The 16,411-nt window shown below is 37.3% G+C and overlaps 1 protein-coding gene across 1 annotated transcript in view; it reads right to left on the bottom strand.

Annotated features, from left to right (window-relative positions):
• LOC149012437 (Di-glucose binding protein with Leucine-rich repeat domain-containing protein) overlaps positions 1-12,502 on the bottom strand; it is a 43,295-nt gene extending 30,793 nt beyond the window's left edge. The window contains exons 1-6 of the mRNA XM_089159832.1: positions 12,235-12,502; positions 11,100-12,146; positions 10,733-10,883; positions 9,369-9,440; positions 8,200-8,268; positions 6,930-6,998 (exon numbers count right to left, since the gene is read on the bottom strand). Coding sequence (XP_089015958.1) covers positions 6,930-6,998; positions 8,200-8,268; positions 9,369-9,440; positions 10,733-10,883; positions 11,100-12,146; positions 12,235-12,325 — 1,499 coding nt within the window. The 5' untranslated portion in view covers positions 12,326-12,502. The remainder of the gene's footprint in view (positions 1-6,929; positions 6,999-8,199; positions 8,269-9,368; positions 9,441-10,732; positions 10,884-11,099; positions 12,147-12,234) is intronic.
• Between the last annotated feature and the right edge of the window lie 3,909 nt (positions 12,503-16,411).

Here is a 16,411-nt window from a genome sequence, read left to right as displayed (position 1 = left end):
TACCCAATTGGACTCTATATATATGTATCTTACGCCTACCACATTATTGAGAGATCTAGGATTTTCGATTACGGTTTTCTGGTAATACCATTCTTGGCGATTGGTTGTGAGATCTCCTTCCATTCTTCTATATAGTGAAAAACTCTTCTTCTTCAACCGTGGACGTAGCATACCACATCAATGTGTGAATCACGTTAAATCTCTATGTATTTTCATTTTTGTTTTTATTTTGAATCGCTATTTTGGGGTGTTTGTTTTAACACAACCAACTTTATTAATCATTGGAAACTGAAAAATTACATAGAATACTTGGCTATTTATAGCTTTCGAAAGACTCTAATTTAGGTATGAATCCTTAATAAACGAGGATCCCACCACTTGACCAAACGTCTCGAATTTAGAATCTAATTACTTAAGGACCTCAACTCTTGATTTGGAACTACTAAAAGACATGCTAATAATTAGACTTTAAGTTAACTTAAAAAAAAAAACATGTTGAATTCTTTTTAAATTAAAACTCATGTGCCTAAGTTAAGATAACTGGGGACTCACAAAACAACTTTTAATCAAAACAAGCTCCTAAACCCAACACAACTCAACTTCCTAATTTAAATTCAAATAGAATCTTGAATTAACCTGGAAATATTTCTACACCTAAAAGGGTTTTTGACCAAAGACCCCCTAATTGTGGTTTGGAAGGGTTAGGGTGGCTTCTTGGAGCCATCCTGGGCAACCCACTTAGGGTTTCGGCCAGGGGGCCTTGTGTTCACATCAGTTCTCCCCCTCTTGAAGACATTCATCCCCGATGAATCGTTGCCTACTGATGGGACTCTGGATGTTGTTGGGTTTGTCTTCACTCTAGACCTCTGTAGAGTTCTGTTGGACTGGGTTACCATGACTAACTAGCTCTAAGTGGGACTCTGTTGACTGAGCATGGCTTGTCTCTTCTTGGCATCTTCAGCTAGATTTAGTGCTACGAGTGAGGCACTTGTTCTCCTTGCAGGGGATGGTGACATCTCTATCATATAGCCATGGCCTTCCTAAGATGATGTCAGTTGTCTTCATAGGAATAACATCACACTAGATTGCATCTGACTAAAAGTGTAGACTGGAATAAGGCACCTGGTAACCACATCTAATCTGGAGACGTTTAGAAGTGCTACCCTGTAGGGTTGGGGTGCTTTTCTGGTGCAAGTAATGTCTTTTGTAGGAAGTCTTCTAACACTGCATTGATACTGCAGCCACTGTCCACAATGGCTAAGGCTTTGAGTCCTCCCACTCTAAGTCTCGTGTGGAAGATAGAGTTCCTCTTCCAATCTTCTTCTTCTTCAGTAGTTGTAGTCATCAAAATTTTAGAGACCAAAATTGAGGAGGGCTTATGGATCCATCTTATCTTCACCATACTTCTCATCTTCAAACTCCAGTGGTGGACATTCATGGGTCTCTTCAGTAGTTGGGTCTGATGGAGTACCTCTAGGACTACAAGTCCTCTTCTCTTAGGACACTCTCTAGCAAAGTGTCCCCTTCCATGACAGAAAAAACATTCTCCTGGATTGTTGCCAAAGACTAGCCCTATTCTGGTAGTAGTTACCTTCAGTGTTGCAGCTGTAGTGGGATTGGCAGTGGGTGGGTCTCTTCTGTAGTCTTGGCTAGGCTGTTTCTTTTGAGCCAAGAAAGTTTTGGCCCTTACGGCTTTGTCATACGGATCCCTCAAATCGACAATATCAGTAACCTCGAAGGCCAGTTGGATATCTAACTTTAATCCCAGTCATGGTTTGATATCTACCTAGTCATGGTTTGAAGCTACTTTCTCTAGTACCAGTTCTAGAAGCCAAGGAGTCAAATTGGAGGATATAATCAGAGACTGATAGGTTACCTTGCTTCAACGTGTGGAATTGCTCTTGGAGTCTAGTCTTGTAATGCTTTGGGAGATACCTTTCTGTGAGCTCTCTTCGCATCTGGTTCCAAGTAATGGGTTCTCTGCCTCCATGGTAAAGCTCTCTTTCCATTGTGCTCCACCAATCTCTGGTGGCTACAACCAATTTGGTCTTGGCTAGCTGCATCTTTCTGTCTTCAGATAAGACATACCAGTCAAAGTAGTCATCTAGGGATGCCCTTCAATTGTAGAAGACTTGTGGATCAAGGGACCCATTAAACTCCTTCAACTCTATCTTCACACTGTGGTGATCTGTACCCCTGCTCTGTTCTTGAACTCCAGTGAAGTAAGCCCTCATGTATTCTTCAAACAATGGTTCGGCTGCTGGTGCCCTCTTTTGTTGTCCATCATCTTGCTCATATCTTTCAAAAACTGGGTTATCATACCTGGACTCTCTAGTGTAGCCTTTCTATCTCTAGAGTTTCTAGTGTGGTATGGTTCTGGCTCATCTTCCCCGTGTCTTCTTGCGCCACTTGTTCATTCACCATGTGGTATATAGACTTGAGAGTTAAGTCTAGGCAGTGGTGAGGGTGGAGTCTGTACAGGTTATACTGTTATGGCTTGCTCTAGGTTTGTAACTCAGGTATTCATCTCAGTTATTTGAGTAAGCATCTATTGTTGGAGTTTAAGAATTTGTTCCAACTGTATGTTGATACCTGGTTCATCCATGATGGATATAGACTCCTAGATAGGTGCTGGAAACTGTACATCTGATACCAATTGATGTAAACCCAGATCTAGGGCTAAGGGTATTTTGCAAATTTGCCTAAATCTAAGAACTGCCCGGGAATTCCAGCAAAGAGGAGGGTCAAATCAGCGTGTTTAGGGTATTCTGTAACTCAAAACCCCTGCTGTAACAGTAGTTCAGATCTGAAATTTCAACTAAACAAAAAACTAGGGTTTCTAGGTATTTCAGCTAGGGTAGGATAAGCTCTGCCTTTGCAGTTTCTGCAGATTCAGAACTGAATTTCAGTGATTCAAGGACCAGGGTAGGTCTGAAGTTTATAAACGTAGGTTTTTCAGAAGTTGGATAAGTTGCAGAATTTTCAGGCAAAGAAGATGAAGCGCAGGATTTCAGAAACTGAGAAAACACAGTCTAACTAAGAGATTAACTGCAGGTTTAACACCTAACGGGTGGCACGACCTAAGGTGAGAAGAAAGGGAGGCTTAAGGGGCTGGGGTTTGAAGTCTGCAGGGGAAGGAATCCTAAGGCGGCCATGGGGTAGCAGGAGGGGTAGGAGACTTGCGGGTGCGAGCGTAGTGGGGGGAAGGGGCTCGGAGGGTCGTGGGGCCAAGGTGGTCCCAGGCAGAAGAAAAGACAAAGGAAACACCAAAACAAACAAACAACGAAAGAGAGAGGCACAAAGACCAACGGCGACCGCCACCAGAAACAGCCAACGCCACCGACACCACACCAACACACCCGCCCAAACACCACGCCAACACCCAAGACAACGCCAAAGAACCAGAACAAAGAAAAAAACACAAAGCCAAACAGAGAAAGAGAGCCGAAAAAAAAGAGGACAGAAAAGGAAACAGACAAAAAAAAAAAAAGGAAGAAAAGGAGAAAAGAGGGAAGGAGGAAGACCACCAACAAAGAGGAAGGGAGGAAGAGAAACAAGAAAAAAGAAAAAAAGCAGGTAAGGAAAAGGAGAAGACGGGCAAGAGGGGGGCGGGCCGGGGGGGTGGTCCCAGGAGTCATGAAGGATGGGGGATGCCGCTGTTGTAATGCAGCAGGAGGGGGGGAACCCAAATACTCAAGGCAGGGTTTTTTTTTTTTTTTTTTTTTTTTGGGGGGGGGGGGGCAGGGGTGGGTGGGAGAGGGGAGCTGCAGAGAGAGAGGCAGGGGAGGGGTGGGGGAGGTCTTGAACTTACCTGGTGCCGCTGTGATTGCTTTCACACTGCTGTATCTCTTGAAGGAGGTTGCTTAATTACTAGAAGATGATTGGTAATGGAGAAGAAGAAGATGCACTAGGACAATTTCACTCAACCACAGCCCCCTCAACTAGGGACACAATCAATTTTATTTATCATCAAAAACTGAATAATTACATATAATAGTCAGCTATTTATAGCCTTCAAAAGACTTTTTACTTCAGTGTGAATCCTTAATAGACAAGGATGCCACCACTTGACAAAAACTTTAGAATTGAAATCTTATTACTAAACAGAAAAATTACATAGAATACTTGGCTATTTATAGCCTTCAGAAGACTCTTAACTTTTATGGGAATCCTTAATAGACAATGATCCCACCACTAGACCAAAACTATTGAATTCGAATCTTATTACTTAAGGACCTCAACTATTGATTTAGAATCTACTAAAAGACACATGCTAATAACTAGACTTTAACTTAGATAAGCACATGTTGAATTCTTTTTTAATTAAAACTCATGTGCCTAATATAATATAACTAAGGACTCACAAAACAACTTTTAATCAAAACAAACTCCTAAGACAAAACCCAACACAACTCAACGTACTAATTTAAACTCAAATAAAATTCTGAATTAATCTGGAAATAATTCCAGACCTAAAAGGGGGCAAAAATGCCAAAATACCCCCTAATAATGGTCCGACCAAATTAGGGTGGTTTCTTGGAGCCATCCTAGGGCCCCACTTAGGGTTTCGTCTAGGGGGTCCTTGTGTTCATATCAATCCTCCAGTAAATTCTTTAGAGATCTAAACATCCAAATCACCCCCTAAGCTATCCAGAAATTTTGAACATCTCAAAAGTAAGTCCAAAATCACCCTAACATTTTAGAACTATTTGCTGGAAGATTCTAAGCGAACCCTTAATTTTTAAGAATCCATCCAAGGAACCCTTACCCTAAAATCAGGTTCACATCAGAAGATAATACCAGTAATACATATATCTCTGCTATCTAACATTTCTCTAAGAAATTAAACAATTGGTAGATACAAAATGTCTATCCTGGTTGGTTATTAGCAGACGCTTATTAGCCATGTCCTAAAATTAAACAGTAAGATGAATCTGAATCCTCAAAACATAACCATGGCAGAACCTTCACCCAAACCGGTATAACCTAGGTCTGATGTTCAGTATATCTAGCAACAACAGCCAAAAATAATAATAATAAAAAACCTCGGTCCTATCTCAACTAAATGCATTGGCTACAAGGAACCTTGCTAAGACGAAACAGTAACAGATGTAGAAAGAAAAGAACATAACAGTAATAACGACACAACTCAGCATTACCATAACTAAATGGATCAGCCAAACTCTATTCAATGTCATACTTCACATCGGACTAAGCTATGCATGTCTGTCACAACTTCTCCCTAGGTCATTTTAGGCCAGACCCTAGCTCTTTTGGTACCTTCAATCTGAATCCACTCTTCCTAATAAAAAGCTGGATTATAGAGGTAACCTACCCCAAAGATACCCACAATACGATACAAAACAAGCAGAAATTAAATCCTCACCCGCACAACACATCTAGGTCTAGTCACCAGAAGGAGGGAATAACAGGATTCCAATGACCAACCTTTTGATGGACCTGAAACTTAGGTCAAGTATAGGACTAGGCAGAAGTAGGCTAACCCCCCAAATAGGGACTAATTCTGATTGCCAGATAGAAGGTTGGTTACAGAAGTAGACAGTGACCTCTAACTAGTAAACCAGCAGTACGAATGGCTCCAAACTTGGACCTAAGGTAGGTCCCAGTGACCGGAAATAGCCCTTCAAAAACTTAGCTGATTCTGATCAGCAGGTGCAATGATATGGAGATCTGATGTTGCAGCAGAATCAGCAAAGAACCCAAACCACAGGAGCAGCTATTGCAGAGGAGTGTTTCAGTCTTTTTGTAGCAGCAGCAGCAGAGATCAAAGGGAAGGTGAGGAACAAGATCAAATTGACAGATAGTTAAGGGACGGGATTGGTTCTATCAGCCTCTCAGCCTCTCATCAAGACATTCAAGTTCAGAAGCAAACTTTTCATTAATCAATAATCATGCAGGAACACTCTTAGGGGCATTGGATTATATAGACTCAAGGGTTGAGTCCAAATTAGAAAGTGTTTGCTACCAAGTAGCATGCAACCAAGATGGGTTTCCCATAAAATCTAGTTAACAATTTTCCATACATCAGAAAAGATCCTATTTTAGAAAACAAAAAAAAAAAAAGTAATACTCAAAATTAAAAGCTACCAAGATTCTATTGCAATGAAAAAAAAAATACAATTTGTAAAACTGAAAATAGTCTATACTATGGCAGCATTACAATAAAACTTACTCCACTTGATGGGCCCATAAGATCTTCCTAAAAACATCTCCACGCAGGGCAATAAGGATTCTCATATAGTTTATGCAAACAGTGTTTTGGTATATTTTCTTCAGATTTCAATCTTATATTGCTTTCAAAAGGTAGTATACAGAGGTCTCATTTGAACATGACCATGCCACCTCAAACAACTCATTCAAAGATTATCTTGAATCCGGCAAATCACAGATCAGCTCTATTAAGGTCATTCCTTATTTTATAGTTTTGCCAAACATCCTCATCTCTGCAACACTTAATTATCTATCAGGCACTTCTTAATTTCCCAATATTCTACAACATACATCATAGCCAATATATATAAATATATATACTTCATATACAGTGTTGGAACCGTTCCATTCCGAAGAGCTCTGGAAACCAATTAAGGTTAAAGCAATCCAAATAACTTTGCAAAATAAAATAGCAAAGTGTGAAGAAGGGAAACAATAAAATGGTAATGAAGAATATAAAATAAAAATGATGCAGCACCATCTCAAGTGTTTAACAAGTAATTACGGAGATGCAAAAAAACAGAATTCAACAGATGGCTTTAAGAAGAAATTTTATCATCATTGTTCTTGAGAACGAGCAGATATGATAAGAATTCCATGATTCTTAAAGGAAAAAAACATATGTATTAACTTTCATTATGAATAATAAAACTTAGCAGAAACACAGGGTTTTAATGCATATAAGGAAAATAACTTACACAAGTTGGAGGCTCGCGGAAGATAGACTATCTGGTATAGCTCCAGTTAACATATTATATGACAAATCCCTACAGAGATAAAAGAAGAGAATTATCATCTAGCAATAATATATAAAGAAACATGGAATCATAGAATGGCCCAAGAACTCGTGAGACCTTGCAATGTCTTGCTTATTTGGCCAAGCAATACAAGTCAAGTGATAAGAAAGAAGAAGAAAAAAAATAACAGAACTCGACTGAGATCTCGGATTTCTTGATTACCTTGCAATAAGCAAGATCACAAATATTGTAGGATCTTGGCAATATCTCGATATCTCGGCAAGATTTCAGAATATTTCAAACTTTTATTATAATTTCATGCTTCCCACTCATACCTCGCTTTGATTTAATTTAATAATTAAAGTTAGCCCATGATCTCGCCGAGACCTTGTTAACATGGTTACTAGGGCCATTATCTCTGGACTTGCGACCACAATCCACATCCCTAGACATCAAGAAATTAAAGTTGTGTGATCTTGAACCAAGAACCGTAGTCCACTCATCATTTAATGTGTAATATGTAGAGAGCTTGTCCAGATGCATTGCCAGTCAATCTTACTATAATCTTTTGACAGGATGTAACCCTCAAGATTCAGAGAACTAATGTGACAAATCATACATTACTTAGAAAAATATGTTCACATTTTTGTTTGTCTTGTAGGCAGGAAGATGCTATTGGAGCTTAAGATGTCTAACCAGAGAAGTAGAAAAAAAAGTGCAATATGGAACTTTCACATAATTGAAATTTAATAATTGCAGAATAATGAAACTATTCACAATACTATCCCAGAAAATACAGTGCAAGATAAAATTGAACAATAAGGAAAACCACGATATTAAGGAACTTTTAGCAGCTTTTTTATTAATGATTAACAATTTAACAGGAAGGAGATTCCATTGTTATAGGAAAGATTATTTGGAATAATGACAAAATTCCATTTCATTCCAAAGAAACCAAAAGGATTACAGAAAATATAATGACTAAGATTTTTGGACAATTAGCTGATGAGTATTGGTGCAATGGTTAGGTTGCACTATTGCACTCCATTGGTTAGATGTTCAAAACTTGGAAACACCTCTTCTGCAAAGCAAGAGGCAGGCTGCATTGTTTTTGCCCCTCCCAGACCCTGAAGTAGCAGGAGCCTTGTGCACTGGGTTGCTCTAAGAATTTTGGTGTATTAAAATTGAATACAATAAGTGGCATAGTATCAAAGGAATATGTTAAACTTACAATTGTGTAAGAGACTTTTGACCAAGCCCTGCAGGTATGGTGCCTTCTAGAGAGTTAGAACTTAAGTTCCTGCAGAATCAAAACAGTACGAACCACTTTAGTAAGAACAATTAGTATCTCATAATAAAATAAAAAATTTATTGTGTCACTATGAGTTGAAGAAACACACGCAAACACAAAGAGAGAGTTAAGCAGAAGAGGCAGAAAGAGATTGCGAGCACATGAACACAAAATTGATGTTTAAAGTAATTTATAGGAGCACATAAGGAAAATGAAGGAGAACAAATCTTGGTGCAATGGTAAAGATTGCTCCACGGGGACGAAGTTGTCACTGGTTCTAGCTATGACCCTACACTAGATCCTATAGTGATGGGAGCCTTGTGCAATGGGTACACCCTTTACATAAGGAAAATAAGGCATGTTCTAATAATATATGGTTAAGAAGACAAAAGACTGTTACGCAATCAATTGCATGCGTTTGTGCATGCAAACGACTGATAGATATATGTGGACTTCAACTATCATACATTGCATGCAATCGAAATACCATTTCTCCGCATTGTGTTACCTTCTACAGAACTTTCTGGACCCCTTTTTTCTGCTTTATGAGATCTCCAACATTTAGAATTTACTAAAAAACTAGCTCTCTTGACTCCCATTTCTAGGTTAACTATTTCTCTGACTACAAAAACCTTAAGCATGAGAACTTCTAAGGATTTTTTTGTTAAATATGATTACCACGAGGGAGAATACAGGCTCCTCTACCTCCAGACATCTTTAAAATAACCATGTTTCTGCTGACACTCATGGCACAATTCCAGTAACTCCATTTCCGTTATCTTCACTCAGCCAAGAGAACATCAAAGAATTATACCTCAAAAGTATTCAAAATGCTACAGGGGAAACAGACTCTTTGAACCAAATGATGACCATTTTATATCTTTTCACTCCAAAATAAATGATACTTCACCATTAAACTTTTTCCAGCTGAACTAAATAGATCCCACATGAACTAATAATTCCCGAGACAAGAAAACTAAAAGAAGATATACTAACATGAAGAGTAGTTTTATTATTATTTGAATAACATTTGCATAACCAAGGCCAATTTGATGTTTACATGTGTCCCATATGAAATAATAGCAGAAAAACCATTAGTTGATACTTACAGGCTTACCAAGTTTGTAAGAAGGCCGATTTGCTCACTAATATATCCTTTCAGGCCTTGACTCCCAAGATCTCTGTCATGATAAGAAACATTTTGAGAAGGGATTTAACTGGAAATAATTAACTTCAATGCTTAACTAGTGAATTGGGATGCAGTTAATGAAATACGGTGAACATTGAAAGCATAACTTTATAATCAATAATAATTTAAAAACTGATCTCTGAACAAACAATTCAAAATGACAACATTAAGTTGTTGATAGTTGTGGACGAGCATGCTACCAGACATAAATGGACTGTAAATTGTTGCTATTGTACCCAGACATGACAAATCAACCATCTTAGTTGCAACAAAAACAACATGTGTGCCATTCTCATCAGCTTAGATGAAATGGTCAACGCAAACACATATGCAGCTCCTACTTTGAAGCATCCATATGGAGAGAATTATTTATATGGCTTCTGGAGAAAGCATCTGAACACACCTTAATTTCCTGCCCTCCTGGATGTATAGTCCATTTCAGCCTCCATTCTATGAAAATTTTCTTCCAAAATGCATACCACAACTCGCAGAATAAAACTTCAGGAAAAAGTTGAGAATGAATGACTCTCAAAACAATAGAACCGATCAATAGAACAATATAGCAGTCCGAGACTCTTGAGATGGAGCACAAACCATAAAGCACACAAAATCCAAACATGTGGTCGATCCGTCCAATAGTTAGAAAACCCGTATCAGCAATTCATATGACCGAAAAATATAGCATGGAAGACAAAAGCTCTCAGATAAACCATACATAAAACTTATTTGCCAAATTTGTAAATTTTATTAACAAGATATTTGAAAGTTGAAACAACATTTTAAAAGTTCACTGTTACAAAATAACAATATCAATTGACCATACATACAAGAAAATATCATGACAAGGTCAAAGTATCAAAACAACCTCTCATCAAAAATTGCTGGGGTGGTAGGCTGCGTAGAAAAATTGCACCCAAGGCTTTGCACAAGCAAAGCCTTCAGCGCCAGATTTGCCATTATAATATCATGACGAGATTATGATGACCATAGTTCAATGAGAAAGCATCTAGTCATCTCCATTTTTGGAGCATATGAACCAAGTCAATGAATGGCTTTTACATCCCAAGTCAAACACTAGATGAATTTCATCATTCAAAAAGGGGAATGCTCATGCTACATGAATAGAAGCAGCACTGTTCAAAGTGTAGTCCCTGTATCATAAAACGTTTATCATTTTTGCATGGCAAAGTCTTTATGGTGTCTCTATTATTTATCTCAAGCATATTGTGAATCGTACAGTTTACACGTCTTCATCACTAAGAACAAAAGAAAGAGAGTTCTTACATTTGGGATACAACGAGGCCAGACTTGCCCGCATTAGGATGGCAAGTAACTCCTTCCCAAGCATCCCAGCTAGGAGGAGCGCAAGGATCTCCATTCCAACCCATTCTATCAGGAATACGCAGCGACTCTTTCAATGCTCGCATCGCAGCCACTTCCAATTAGAAGGAAAAAGAAAACATTAATCAACATTAAATTCTATGAGTATTGCCCATCAAATTTTAGCAGAAAACTAAATAAATAACGAAATAGCGAAAGCATTCTCAAGCTCCTGACTCTCTGCAACTCCGTCCAACTTTAACCCGGACGGTCAAAGAAACACAATCCATTGGATAAAAAAATTTGCAAACTTGTAATGTTACGCAAATACCTTGTTGGGTAACTGTAGACAGGTCCTTGTGAACCAAAGCATAATTCTCAAGTCCAGAAATCAACGGAGCACCAACCTCAGGAACGAACTTCACACTCAAAACCGTACTGTTCAAATTTTTTATGGTATAATGCCAATTTAGAGCCACAAAACTCCCAACCTGCTTAAAAATATCGATCCTACTAACATTTCTTCCATTGATCAAGACATCAAAAACCCGCTGCCCTGCTTGTGTGACGCTGCTATCAATCTCCGCAAAATGAAACCACACCAAGTAATCCGATTTCGCATCCACAGGAAACTGATACTCCAAAGCTCCACCTCCTGTAACAGTAACCGCATTCTGATACAACTCCATAGGAAAGTAATTCGGTGGCTGCTCAGTACCAAGAATAGTTTTTGTAGTCGAAATAGTTTTAATGGCGGCCATGTTACCGAGTCGGAACTTCGCATCAGATTGCCAAGCTCGGCCGAACAAATCGGTATCATTGCTGAATCCAGAACCCAAAAGATTAGAACCGCAAGTCAACCGCCCGTAATTGACCAGAATAAGGTCATTACCAGTTGACGAAGAGTCATAGCTCAACGGATCGACCTGAATAATCTCAAGAGATCCAATGACAGGAGGATCAGTAGCAATGCTGTAAAAACAAATGTCGGCTTCTCCGTCTTTGACAAAGGCGAAGAGATCGGAAAAAGCACCAGATTTGCTTATCGCCTCCGGCCAAGGCGAACGCCAGCTGAAGACGAGGGTACCTTCGACGGAAGCGTCGAAGCTTGGTGAATGCAGCTCTCCATCGTAGTTGTCATAGACGGTGAATGTACGGATGTAGTATCGACCATTAGGGACGTTGACGATGTAGCAATTCTTCTTGCCGGAGGAGATAGGAAAGAATCGGACGGTTTGTTCCTGCAATTGAGGGAAGAGATGAGGTTCGGAGACGTAGCCAGGAGAACCTCCGGTGTAGAATCGATCGGAGAGCCACGATTCGTTAAAGGTACCGGTGAAATTGGTCTTGCCGCCGCAGTCAATTCTGTAAGATGTTTCTGCATTTGATGAAATGGTTAGTGAGAATTGGAAATGACAGAGGAAAGCAGAGGAAAGATGGGAATGAGAGTGAGATGAGAAGCTTACCGTAGGGGTAGTGGTTGTTGAGTTGAGCAGAAGAAGAGGAAGAGAGGAGAAGAGAAACAGAGAGTAGGAAGAAGAAGAAGAAGAAAGACATTGCAGAAGCTCAGAGTTCGGACATAAAAGAGAGAAGAGGAAGAAGAAATGGGGAGTGAACTCCTAAACAGAGACTAAAAAGGAATTGACACTTGGACAGTACAAAAAGTCTTCCCGAGTTCCGCAGAGAGAAGAAAGACAAGGAGAAGGAAAACGGAGGCGAAATTGACGGAGGAGAGAGAGAGACTTGAGTGAAATTACCGTAGTGCCCCACCGCTTCAACCGGCATCATTTGGATAAAACTGCAGCTTTTTTTTCTATCAACTTTTTTTTTTTTTTTTTTTTGTTCATTGATCAACATATTTTGATAAACATCACTGTCACGATACATTCCTTACTGTCACGAGGACTTTTTCGTTTTTTAATTTAATCCGTCGTTACCCGAACCTTATAAGATGCGTTTGATAACGACGCTTTCAATGGTATGTGTTTTATTTTGGTAATATTTTCTAGTGCAAATTGTGGAGGTCTTAAAGCATTTTTATATTTAAAAAATATAAAATGGTAAAATTAAATTTTTATTAAATATATTTGTTTAATTTATCACTGAAAACAGTTATATCAATGTTTATTTTATTTCAATTCTAAAAATATTTCTATAATAAATAGAATCTAAATAGTTTTCAGTGATAAATTGGACAAATATATCCAATGAAAATCTAATTTTTAAGTCTTTATGTTTTTTAAACATAAAATAAGGTGTCAAGTGCTTTAAGACCTAGGTACCATAATAATTTGCTCTATTTTCTATGGTATGTAGAAACATTGTATATTTTAAATAACAATAATATTTTTTACAGTTTTTATGCTTAAAAATATTTTTTGAAACATTTTATAAACATACTCTAAAAATATTTTTTAAATATTTTCGAAACCAATACATATTTGATAGCTACATTTGCTAAAACAAATCAATTGACTCTTTATAATATCCATTTTATACAAAATAGCATTTCAGGTAATGTTGTTCTTACAGATTTCTTTGAGCAACAGAGTTAATAGCCCCAACTCACTGCACTTAGCATGTAGAATTAATAAAGAAGTTTGTACAACTACATCAATTAAACCAGATTTTAATGCATAACCATGTAATATTATTAATTTTTTTTTTTTGGTTTTTTTCACCTAGAGTGAGATTAGCCAACTTGACTAAGGCTGAGGTAACCAAAGTTAATATTTCAAGGCCAGGAATAGCTTCATAATGCATTATGTCAAAGTTCTCAACAACCCTATAGAATTTCCTGTCAAGAGATAACCAAAAGTCATGACAGACCATGGGTTAGCATCCTTTTACTTATCTTATCAAAAAGAATTTCTGTCTTTAAAGTTCCTTGTGTAAGCATACATTGCCAAGATGGAATTTTGGATAGATATATTATTTTCAACCCCTCCTTTGATAAGATCATCGTGAAGGTGTGTAACTGGATTTTCATATACAGAACATGCATGTCATGATCAACATTGTCATCGAATTGGGACTGAATTCTTTCGATCATATGTCATCCAATAATCCAAAAGCATCACAATAATTTCTAATCCAAACGTATCTAGAAATCATGACATCCAAGAAATCGAATCTTTATGAGGTATTTCATCAAACAGTTGACTACAACTCAATCATCATGTTGCAAAAATACACATAGTATTCAAACCCAATCTGAATCGCAAGAAAGTGAAACAATTTCTCTATATTTCAAACAAATCTAAGGCTTTTTTTGGAATGATATTCATTTTTTTATTTTGTATCAATTTTTCAAAAATCATTACTCAAACTCATTTTGGATAAAAGTAAAAAAAAACATTTGGTAAATAATGAGTGAAATAGATTTTTCATTAAAAAAACACGTTGGGCATTACCTTTATGTAAATAATTTTTCGTAAATTTTAAAATTTGTATTGGGAAAAAAAATTATATAGATCCTCTCTTACCATCAATTGTAGGTCATTCATATTTTCTTCATAAACTTAATACCAATCAGCTCATAAAACACTAAACTTACAAAACATTAGGGGTCTTATGGACAAACAAAGAGGAAAAAAAATAGGTTTTTATAAATGAATATAATTTACTACTATTTTAACCCGTGTATACATGTCTCTTAAAAGCTAGTGCAAAAGACAAATGAAAATGATTCTCATAGAAAATCAAACAAAGTCTCAACTTGTTTATGGTTTTTTCTTCTTAATCTTTTTTAAGTATAAATAGGCTGTAAAAACTATATCTTTGTTTTTTTTGGCCAAACATAAAAACTATATCGATCACTACCATTTGTATTTATTTGGGTAAAACAAATTATGCGAAAGATGCCTAAACATACTCTCATAATTCCTTTTAGGGTACTAAAACCTTCTTTTTTTTTTTAGAAAATTTATGTGCAAAACCATTTCTATATGTTCTTGTATTCGTAGAATGTTTTTTATTTGAAAGTAGGCATTGACAAATCTGCTTTAAACACAGTTCTAAATTGAGTTTATAATATGAAATCTTGTTTTCAAGCAAGAGCATGGGGTAGGAGAGCAAGATGAAGGGAGTTTACAAGCAAGGGTGATGGTAAAGGTGGTTTCCAAAGACCTTTACTATTATGACCCTTTTATAAATTTTCTTATTCTTCGAAAACAGAAAAAAGAAAAAAAAAAAACCATGTCCTAAATGAAAGTATAAGCAAAACATATTCACAATAGTAAATAATTTAAATAACCTTAGGAGAGATAAAAGAAGTCTATTATTTTCTTAAAACCCTTTTACATTACTCTTTACCTTAAGCCTTTGCTTTGACCAAAAAAAAAAGTAAAACTAATGGAATAGAAGTGGGTGCCATATCCCTACTAGCCACCAGGGTGAACCATCAACCAACGAGCCGGACCCCCCCCCCCGCGCCCCCCGCCCCCCACAACCCCGGGGGGCCCCCAAAAAAAAAAAAAAAAAAAAAAAAAAAAAAAAAAAAAACACCAACCAACGCGGCCGCGAGGGGGGGGAGGGGGGGAGGGGGGGGGGGGCGCGCGCGGGGGGGGGAGGGGGGGGAGGAGGGGAAAACCCACTTAAGAGTTTGAAAAGCTTAAAAAGCTACCAAAAGCAAAGCTTTTCCCTGGTCCTCACTTTTTCAAGGGGGGGTGTTTCAAAAGTGGTACATTATTGCAAGGCAATCACAGTTGCACCCATTAAAGGGTGACCAAATGTTGTGTCTTTCTCATGAAAACGATGGAATGAATAGTCCATTGCCCAATGATTTGGGATCTCCTTTATAAACATTCTACATGGACGGTGGGAGAACCTCAGAAATGCGATAATTGAGAAAATAATAATTCTTTGACTATGTTATTTATTTACAGTTAAGTATGCCATATTGGACTTTGCACCAGATCACATTCCATTATTAATGGGTTCTGGAACCTAGACCTGTTAAAGTGGACCATGGGGTTTATTTATGGTGCTAGTTAGGGGTGTTTTTTTTTGGTCAACAACTAGTTAGGGGTGTTAATGGATGGGATTGGGATCGGTTTACTATATTTGCATCTTAATAGTAGGATAATATTTTTAGTTAGACGGATTCAATCAAATTCGGATTATAATAGGATAATTATTTTCCTAGGTAGATTCTTTTAAATGGGCATCAATACAAATTAAATGTAAGTTTTTGACTAGTTGTTGACATTTTTACCATTTTATATATGAATGTTGGGTTCGAAATTTAATAACTTTAACAACTTTGGTAGTTTTTTTAGTAGATGAAATCTGAAAAATAGTCACATATATATCTCAAGTAAAAAATTTATAAAAATAAGAAAAATAAATCTAAAATAAATAACTTAATCAGAGAATTTAATTGGACAGATAATAATCGATAAGAAATGGGTATACCATATCCACATTCTATTAGTAATCAAACGGATTCAGACACTGCTAAAAGAATACGGATTTCGGAAGCAAACTTCAATTATTTGTTTACACCCTAGTGCTACAAGACCCAACGGTAATTTGGTATTTAAAAACCATGCACAATTTAAGTACAGGAGAAGTAATTAGCAACTAGCTGTTTTCTTGACGAGGATAGTTAGAAATATAGGTTTTTAGTTCAGAAATAGTTCT

This window comes from Hakea prostrata, chromosome 6 (assembly GCF_041222555.1).
Source record: "Hakea prostrata isolate BN-2017 chromosome 6, UWA_Hpros_2, whole genome shotgun sequence".
NCBI lineage: Eukaryota > Viridiplantae > Streptophyta > Magnoliopsida > Proteales > Proteaceae > Hakea > Hakea prostrata.
Note: the sequence above shows the minus strand (reverse complement) of the source record. Positions and strands in the feature narration are given on the sequence as shown.